Raw genomic sequence first — 9,690 nt, 5'->3', positions numbered from 1 at the left:
GCCTCCAGCTCTGAGGCCTCCGCTGCTGAAAGTAGGTATCTGTTTTATTTCGATTCTATAATCGAAACTCTGTATCAACTCCAGCTCTGAGATCCCAGCTCGCAGCTTCTATATTTGTTACAATGTTCAAACTGCAGGCTCAGAGGCCGGCAAGGCAGGCGGGGAACGCTGGAGTCCTCCATCACTGAAGCAAGCCAGCCTCATGTTCAGTTTAAGCTGCCTGGCTGCCGGCCGCCATCTTGGCTGGAAGTTAATTTGCATATCTCGCTGATTAGCCAATGGGAAGGGTAGCGGTCGTACGCCAATTACTAAGTTTCTTTTTTATTAGATAAGGATGGGAGATGGCGACGTAACCACAAAACGGCATACATCGAGTCTGACGTAACCCGAGGACTGCCTGTATTTACTCCCATTCGATAGATTGCTTTGCATTTTGTTGATGATTTCCTTTACTGTGCAGATAAAATTTATCTTTTTTTAAATTCAGAAATACTAATATTCAAGTATACTATGTTGTAGTCTAACTTCTTGTAGCTTAATGTTTTGTTCTAAAATGGGTGCCAAAGTGTTTAGGTGTAGTCAAAAGAACAATACAACATCAGTCTTCAATTCTACTTAGCTGAATTTAATTAAGTGACTCAGAAAAAAAGACCTATTACCTCCCTTAGGCTTGGTTCTTCTATAAAATTAAAGGGATACAGGGACCCCATGGCTGGAAGAGAGGCAGAGACGAGTCAGAGTCAGTGCACATCAGGCTGCCTATGCTATTGCTCCCAGAGCGCAGAGAATAAAGGGAAGGTGGGTGGGTGGCAAATGAGGGGCAGAAGGGGAATGTGAAGGAGAGAGGGCCATTATTTCTGAGCAGAACTTTGAATGAATTTTATTTTCCTATTGACAAAAACAGAGGTAACCTGCCCTGACCGGTTTGGCTCAGTGGATAGAGAGTCAGCCTACAGATTGAAGGGTCCCAGGTTCGATTCTGGTCAGGGGCATGTGCCTTGGTTGTGGGCACATCCCCAGTGGGGGGTGTGTAAGAGGCAGCTGATCGATATTTCTAGCTCTCTATCCCTCTCCCTTTCTCTATGTAAAAAATCAATAAAATATATTTAACAAAAAAAAACAAACAAACACAAAAAAAAACAAAACAGAGGTGCCAGATAGTACCTCAGACTACATAACCATTATGTTTTGAACATTTTGAACTGATCTTCATAAACATTTCTAATATTCAGGGACAGTTAATCATTAAGTAACTTCTCTGACTCTTAGATTTGGAAGGAATTACTTTAATGCTTTCAATTTTTTCTTAATCTTTTTCTTTAAAAAATTTTTTAAAGTTATATATATATATTTTATTAATTCTCACCCAAGGATATTTTTCCATTGAGTTTTAGAGAAAGTGGGAGGGAGGGGGAGATACAGAGAGAAAGGAACATCAATGTGAGAGAGACACATCGATCGGTTGCCTCCCCCATGAGTCTGGATCAAGCTTGCAACAGAGGTATGAGTCCTTGACCAGAATCGAACCCAGGACCCTTCTGTTCATGGGCACTCTATCCACTGAGCCAAACTGGCTAGGGATATATATAAATTTTTTTAAATTGATTTCAGAGAGGAAAGGAGAGGGAGAAAGAGATACATCAATGATGAGAGAGAATCATCAATCAGCTCCTCCTGCACACTCGCTACTGGTGTTCAAGCCCACAACCCAGGCATATGCCCTTGACCATACTGAACCCTCCTAAACCCCATTAAATGAGCCCTTCCACTACATGAGGACATACTGAGAAGGCACCAGCCAGGAACCAGGAAGAGGGTCCTCATCAGTAGGCAACTGTGATGGCACCTTGACCTTCGATTTCCCAGCCTCCAAAACTGTGAGCAATAAATTTGTTATCTACACTAATAAAAGAGAAACATGCAAACTGGTCACTCCGCTACGCCCACCAGCCAATCAGAGCAACTATGCAAATTAACCCAACAAAGATGGCGGTTAATTTGCATACGCAGGCGCAGAGTGAAGACTGAAGACTGAAGAGGCTTGGCTTCTCCGCTGCGGCCGGAGGGGAGAAGCCAAGCCTTGCTGTGACCTGACCAAAGGCCTGGGTCCCTGGTGCCGGAGGAAAACCATTGCCGGCAGCCAGGGGAGGGAAGGTCTATTGCGTGAATCTTCATGCAACGGGCCTCTAGTTTTAAAATAAAAAACATTAAACAAATAAACAAAAAAATTTAAGGAATAAACCCACACAGACAAAGAAAACAGGAGAGAGCACTACCAACACAAAAGTTTGGAAGCTGAAAAGCAGATGCAGCCATGGTTTCTGGCTTACCTAACTCATGAAAGCTATTCCCAAACCAGCAGTGGGGAAGCCAAAAATGCAAAGTGTTTTACAACGTAGACTTCTGAGGTAGCTCAGGAACTGGCAGCACCAGATAGGTATAAAATAGAGGTACGGTTAGGAGGCCTGATAGAAAATGCTTATAAAAAGGTTAAATTCCCACTATGGGCAGATTCTAGGACATTTATCCTCTCACAACAGTAAAATATGAGTTACTCAGTGGATACCAGGTATAGTAGTGGTGGTGATACCATGCTGGAAACAGGGAGATTACATGAAAATGTATACTGTATCCCAGAAAGAAGGGCAAAAATGGCTAAGAAAAAACAATACAGAGAAGACAAGAAAATTAGAGTATCAATTCAGAAGATGCATAAACAAACAGTAAAAGTGCTAGAGTCAGAACAGAGAAAAAAACAAAACAGATATTCAAAAGACCAATAATCAAAATGGCTTTATACTTCTCAAAAGCAATACAGAAGTTATAAAAGGAGCATTTTTTTTAAGTTTTCAAAGAACATAAAACAATTCTATGCCCAAACTATCAAATGTGAAAATATAGACATTTTTAGACATGCAAGAACTCTAAAAACTAATCTCCCATGTATCCTCACTGGGAAAGACTCTACAACAGAATCAGTAAACCAAGAAAGACAATGATAGAAGAAGCAAAAGCACCCCTAACATTTCCTGTCTAATTTTTTCTAAAACTAAAATAAACATTTAAAAAATAAATGCAGATCTATTTTACCTGTGATGAACCATTCTTAGCTCCCTGGAAGCATTCAGATATAAAAATGTTATAAGCTGAGCGAGGTCTTTTTGGTTTTCCAAGCAGTGTTAACTCCTGAGGAGTGAAAATGGAAGAGTTAGATACAGTTTTAACATCTCTGAGACTTAATTTTACTTGCAGAAACTGTATTCACTACTATGCATTATGCAGAATGTTCTTTAATGTGAATGTTCTGATTCTTATATAAAGTATGCAATTATTCCCTCGTGAGGTCAGAATTTGATAGCATTATTTTGAAAAACATAATAGATTTTGAGTTATTTGCCCTACATTTCCTTTACATATTATTTTCATGGTCTCCATGAACTAACTAACTGAGCACCTATGTACAAATCTTTTTTTTAAAAATAAGACAATCTCAGTTTCATTCTTACAGGGCACTACCATTTCCTTGGCCAAACTACTACATGCTTCCACCACAGCTTGTGAACACTAGACTATCTGTTTAATAACCTCTCATTTCATTTCCTTCCCTGCATGTCTCTCAATCTTTAACCCCCAAAGATGGGCTAAGAGAGAAACATGGATGTGAGAGAAACACATGGATCAGCTGCCTCCCAAACACACCCCAACCAGGCTGGGAACAAAATCTGCAACCCAGGCCCATGATCACATTTAAATATGATATTGGGAGAAGTGGGAGAAACTGTGACTACTATAGAAATTGATGAAGAAATATATGAAGAGATATATAAATCAACAAAACGGGATATTCCAATGCTTTCTGCCCGGGGAGATGGTGTTGTGCTAGTTGCCCCTCCATTGAGAGTTGGCTGAAACAAAGAATATATCCTGTGTGGAAATTAGGACTTTATATGATTGTGTCTTTAAAGATAGAAGATATTCAAAAAGAAACCTGTATAAATTTTGATATTAAGAAATGACCAAAGATTCTTCTGCTCCTAAAATGAGTTTATTTGTACATAACTCATAAATTCTTAAGCTAAATGGCATTTTTGTTTCTCCAACCCTTCCAATAAATGTGATCACCAAAATGCAAAAAAAAAAAAGGGAAGAAAAGAGATGGGCTAAATTCTTTTTACTCAGTATCTAAAGTAGAGGAAGAAGCCCAGCAGACATGGTTGAGCATTGACCTATGAACCAGGAGGTCATGGTTCAATTCAGCTAATGGGCTTGATCCCTGGTGTGGGGCATGCAGGAGGCAGCCAATCAATGATTCTCTCTCATCACTGATGTTTCTATCTTTCTCTCCCTCTCTCTTCCTCTCTAAAAAATCAATAAAAATATATTCTAGAAAGCAAAAACACTGTAGCTGAAATAAAGGATGCCTTTGATGTGCTTATTAGACTGGACACAGCTGATGAAAGAATCTGAGCTACAAGACATAGTAATAGAATCCTTGAAAACCCAAAAATAAAGAGAACTAAGATGAGGAGGTTAAAAAATCCAGAACACTCAGGACTATGGGACAACTAAAACAGGTGTAACAAAAACATAATGGGAATGCCAGAAGAGAGAAAGGAAGACAAGAAATATTTGAAAGGGAAACACTTTCTGTCTAATCCCCATTCGGGTATTCTCCATGCAGCACTGGCTGCATGCATTAAGAAGAAAGGGAGAGTAAACTTTAGTACTCACCCCTCCAAATACCATCCTAAGGCAGAGGCTGTATTTCTCACTATTGGTACTTTACTCCATCCTTTTACTAACTGGATCAGCAACCTTAGATTACTGACCTGAAATTGGCTGAGTCCTTAGGGGGACTTAAAACATTAGGATCAGGATTACATATCTTGGCATCTGACATTAAAGGTTCTAACCTACTTTTTCAGAGAAATAGTTTTAATTCTGATGACCATTTTCTATACTATATGAATTAGATAGCAAGCTGACCGCTTCATAACTAATTCTGGTTTTATACAAAAATGTCTAATTTTCAAACAATGGAATTTATGTGGATTAATACTTAAATTAGGAACCAGAAAATTTGAACCATATGGGTTTTGGGGTTTGTTTTTTTTACTGATTTGAGAGAGAGAAACATCAATTTGTTGTTCCACTTATTTTATGCATTCATTGGCTGCTTCTTATTTCAATTCCCAGTCAATGTGCCCTGACCAGGAATTGAACCCACAACCTTGGTGTATCAGGACAATGCTCTATCCAACTGAGCTATCCGGCCAGGGCCCTATGTAGGGTTTCTAATGAGGAAAGTAGTATTTCATCTTAAAGGGACTTACTTGATTAGCTACAATAGGCACTTTTCCCTGACGTGCTAATAAATTTAGTCTATTCAGCAATATATAGAATCACATTCACTATTACCTTTAGAACAATTCAAATCAGTAGGCTATTCTAGACAAAACTCAGAAACAAAGATTTTTACTATCCAAGATTTGGCTGTTCCTATAGCTTTCATGCCAGTCCTAACTATGTATTTTAAAACCAGATACATCCCGAAGTGGCAACAAGAGTTTCCAAGACAGACTCAATGACAAATGGTCCTAGTGGCGGAAGAGGATGATCCTGACATTCTACCATATAGTACCACACACATCATCAAAATAAGAGGAAGCTCCCTATATTCATATAGTTATGTAAATTTCAGTTCTTTGTTAAAGGAAAAAAATATTTCAAAGATACTCACTCTCTTTTTTAATATCGATTTCTTTTTTAAACGTTTTTGCATCATTTCTTTTTCCAAAGACACTTTCTGACTTGGAGTTAGCTGTTCTTGAATTCTGTTTAGCTCTTCTTTGTATGCCTGCCAGTCTGCCTTGTAAGCATCTTCATATATCTATAAATAAATAAAAACAATAAGTCAATAAACTGTTGCTACCAAGGAAAGACAACTGCATGACTTCAGATAAAGACAGACTGAACCATCATGTGGAAAATGTGCACTGGGATCACATTATATGGACCAAAATCATGACTTTTTCATCATATACATGCTAACCAACTTGAGAGTTTAGCAAGTAGTCTTCAATTTCACATTGCTGCCAACCCTTCATCACCACCCCACACATCTATATTATCATTTATGTAGATCAGAAGGTATGAAGTTCCTTTGTCTATAATAGATATTTAAAAATCAAACAACAACAAAAACATCATCTCTGGGTCATTTGGTCCTTTAAAGGGCATGACAACTGCAGAATAACTGGCCAGCAATGTTGAAAACCTATATGCTTACCTTTTTCTCTGATTCAGGAAGTTCCCTCCATATCTCCGCGATTTTTTTAATTAGTTCTGAATTTTTCGCTTCTATGGATTGGAATGAGAAAAGATGTCACAGCTTTATGTCTCATGAATAACTCGTAAAGATTTCCAGGAAATCATAACACATCAGCTCTAAAAGTAAGTTTTATTAGACAACTCTATACCACACACAACTTAATACAATGATTTAGCTTTTCTTTAACCAATTTAAATAACTTTAACCCTAGCCAGTTTGGCTCAGTGGATAAAGCATTGACGCAAGGACTGAAGGGTCTCGGGTTTGATTCTGGTCAAGGGCAATACCTCAGTTGCAGGCTAGATCCCCATCCCTGACTCTAGGTCAGGGCACCTGCAGGAGGCAAACAATTGATGTTCTCTCTCTGTGTCTCTCCCCCTTCCTTCCACTCATAAAAATCGATGGAAAAATATCCTCAGGTTAAGAATAACAAAAATTAAATATATAACTTTAGTGCTTTATCCAAATTGTTACAGTCTTTTATCTAATAACCAAGGAGTATATCACATATCACCAAAACAGTCCTCAGAACTTATTGCTAGTTTAAGCAGTTCAGTAATCAATTTCTTCAAGTTCTTTACTTCATATTTCAGTCAAACATTTTTTTCGAGCCTTTTAGGAATTAAGTTCATAACATCTGAGTAAAGAACAAAATACAGTCTTGGCCGAAACCGGTTTGGCTCAGTGGATAGAGCGTCGGCCTGCGGACTGAAAGGTCCCAGGTTCGATTCCGGTCAAGGGCATGTACCTTGGTTGCGGGCACATCCCCAGTGGGAGATGTGCAGGAGGCAGCTGATCAATGTCTCTCTCTCATCGATGTTTCTAACTCTCTATCTCTCTCCCTTCCTCTCTGTAAAAAATCAATAAAATATATTAAAAAAAAAAATACAGTCTTGATTCATATACCACCATCTTGGATTTGAATTACAGAAATACCAGTTGCAAACAAACTAAACTTTTCTAAAATCAAGTCATTATTCCCCATGTTCTTCCTCATCTTAACTAAAAAGGGTATAAATGCTTTAACAAACCACTTACTAATTTCAACTCCTACATTTTAAAAAGGTGTGAGCCCTTAATATGTCTCATAAACCAATTCTTTATGAGAAGTTTTATTATGTCTCATTTGATTTTCAGAAGTGCCCTGTATTGTTTTGATGTATTGTTTGTGAATGGGCTTTAGAAATCATAAGCAAAAGTTAGCTATTATTAATTTAGTTATTATCCTTACACTACAACCTCAAATGAAGGCCCTATAGCCTTTCCAGGGAGTCGTCAAACATCCAACCTGGAAATCTTTCAGTACAAAAGCTCTTGCGTTAGCAGTGATTTATATAGACCAGGGGTCCTCAAACTTTTTAAACAGGGGGCCAGTTCACTGTCCTTCAGACCGTTGGAGGGCCGGACTATAGTTTTAAAAAAAACTATGAACAAATTCCTATGCACAATGCACATATCTTATTTTGAAGTAAAAAAAAACAAAACGGGAACAAATACAATATTTGTATTTGCATGTGGCCCGTGGGCTGTAGTTTGAGGACCCCTGGTATAGACCTTTACAGTTCACAGAACACTTCCACAGAAGTTACTTCATTGTCACTCCCATTAAAAATTCCCTGTGGCAGAAGGGGCTAGGCAAGAGATAAAAAGATTCATGGTGGTCCTCTAAGCCAATGGCAACTAGGCCCAAAATTAAGCTTTTTCATAACTTCTTCCCTAGTTGCTTTGTATTCTACATGCTTCTATTTTTAAAATATCTTTCATTAGTTCTTTTTTTAAAAAATATTTTTTTTATTGATTTCAGAGAGGAAGAGAGAGGGAGAGATACAAACATCAATGATGAGAATAGGCTGCCGAAATTCTGGCATGTGCCCTTAACCAAAATCGAACCCGGGACCCTTCAGTCCACAGCCTGATGCTCTATTCACTAAGCCAAACCAGCTATGGCATTAGTTCTTAATTATATTTAAAACATTTCTGCCCTGCTGGTTTGGCTCAGTGGATAGAGCGTAGGCCCTGGGACTGAAAGGTCGTGGGTTCAACTCCGGTCAAGGGCACAGACCTAGGTTGCAGCCTCCATCCTGGCCCTGGTTGGGGGTGTGTGGGAGGCAACCAAACAATGTGTCTGGGATCTTCCTCTCTCTCTGTCTCTCCCCCTCCCTTCCACTCTCCCTAAAAAACAACAACAACAAAAAATCAATGGAAAAACATCTTCAGGTGAGGATTAATAACAAAAACATTTCTACTTGGTGAAAAATATGTTAGACCTGCTATTTCACAGACCCTCAAATAGAAGGTTATGTTCCTGCAGTCAATGGATGGTTGGCAGTGTACATCAAATTTACGGCTTAACTGCTCAGTGAGCTCTTTATTGCATCAGAGAAGGGCACCAGCCCCCCAACTCCTTACCTGGGTTCCGAGCTTTATATATGGCTAGCTGTTCTTTGGAAAATCGAACGTAAGAAGTCATTGGCTTCTTTGGATAACTACTCAAAGTGGATGAAAACCATCTGGGTATATACACAAATCTGCAGTAAGTAAAAAAAGGAAAGAACCAATGTCAAGGATTTAAGCGCCAATCATAGTCACCTGTATATCAATCAATAGGCCCCAAATAAGAGGTGATGAAGATGCTAGTGACACTGACAATCGTGCCCTAACCAGAGGGAAGAGCCTGCAAAACTGAAGCCCCTACCCTCACCCCCCACCCCGCCACGAAGGGCAGAGAGTGCAGAAAACATGTACTTCAGCTCCGGGGCCCCGCCTCCTCAATGCCTAGAAGAAGGCGGGACACGGTCGGCGCGACTTTACAAAGAGTGGCCGGGGAACCAGGTGCGCGGAGGCCGCATGGAGGGGGGAGGGCGCCGGAAGCAAGGCGCGGGGTACTCCTCCTGGAGTCGGGCCTGCAAAGGCACCCTTCCCTTGGCAAGGTCGAGGTCTGAACCACAGGGTCTGAGCGTCCCTGACCTCTGGGAGGGACAGAAGGTGGGAGACACCGTCTACATCCTGGCCCCAGGGCGTCGCGCGCCCCGCCGCCGGGTCCAGGCGAGGGTCCTACCTGAAGGGTGCGCACAGCCGAGTCCCGCAGTCCGCGCAGAGCTCTGCTCCGGACTTCCCCAGGGCGCTCAGCACTCCCCAAACGCCCCGAAGAAGCGGCATGGCACCCCGCCAGGCCGTGGCCGGACCCCAAGCTCGCAGAGCGCCCTGGCGCAGCAGAGCCACCCCCACAAAGGCAACCCGCGTCCAACCTTCCCAGCTTGTTATCAAACCCGGACTCGCGAGGCACTATGGGAAGTTTACTCCGGTTGGTAGGTAGGGGACGAGGCGAGGCAGCATCGGCGCAGGCGCCGTAGTGACTT

The 9,690-nt window shown here is 40.7% G+C and overlaps 1 protein-coding gene and 1 pseudogene across 1 annotated transcript in view; one reads left to right on the top strand and one right to left on the bottom strand.

The window, feature by feature from the left end:
- The window catches only part of TFAM (transcription factor A, mitochondrial), a 13,381-nt gene extending 3,749 nt beyond the window's left edge, over window positions 1-9,632 (bottom strand). The window contains exons 1-5 of the mRNA XM_006775806.2: window positions 9,390-9,632; window positions 8,741-8,859; window positions 6,290-6,360; window positions 5,741-5,890; window positions 3,091-3,186 (exon numbers count right to left, since the gene is read on the bottom strand). Of these exons, the coding sequence (XP_006775869.1) occupies window positions 3,091-3,186; window positions 5,741-5,890; window positions 6,290-6,360; window positions 8,741-8,859; window positions 9,390-9,490 (537 nt within the window). The 5' untranslated portion in view covers window positions 9,491-9,632. The remainder of the gene's footprint in view (window positions 1-3,090; window positions 3,187-5,740; window positions 5,891-6,289; window positions 6,361-8,740; window positions 8,860-9,389) is intronic.
- On the top strand, window positions 3,751-4,122 carry LOC102775310 (annotated as a pseudogene).
- Window positions 9,633-9,690: the final 58 nt, after the last annotated feature.

The sequence above is a fragment of the Myotis davidii genome, unplaced genomic scaffold, assembly GCF_000327345.1.
Source record: "Myotis davidii unplaced genomic scaffold, ASM32734v1 scaffold1187, whole genome shotgun sequence".
Lineage (NCBI taxonomy): Eukaryota > Metazoa > Chordata > Mammalia > Chiroptera > Vespertilionidae > Myotis > Myotis davidii.
This window is presented reverse-complemented; position numbering and strand designations above follow the sequence as displayed.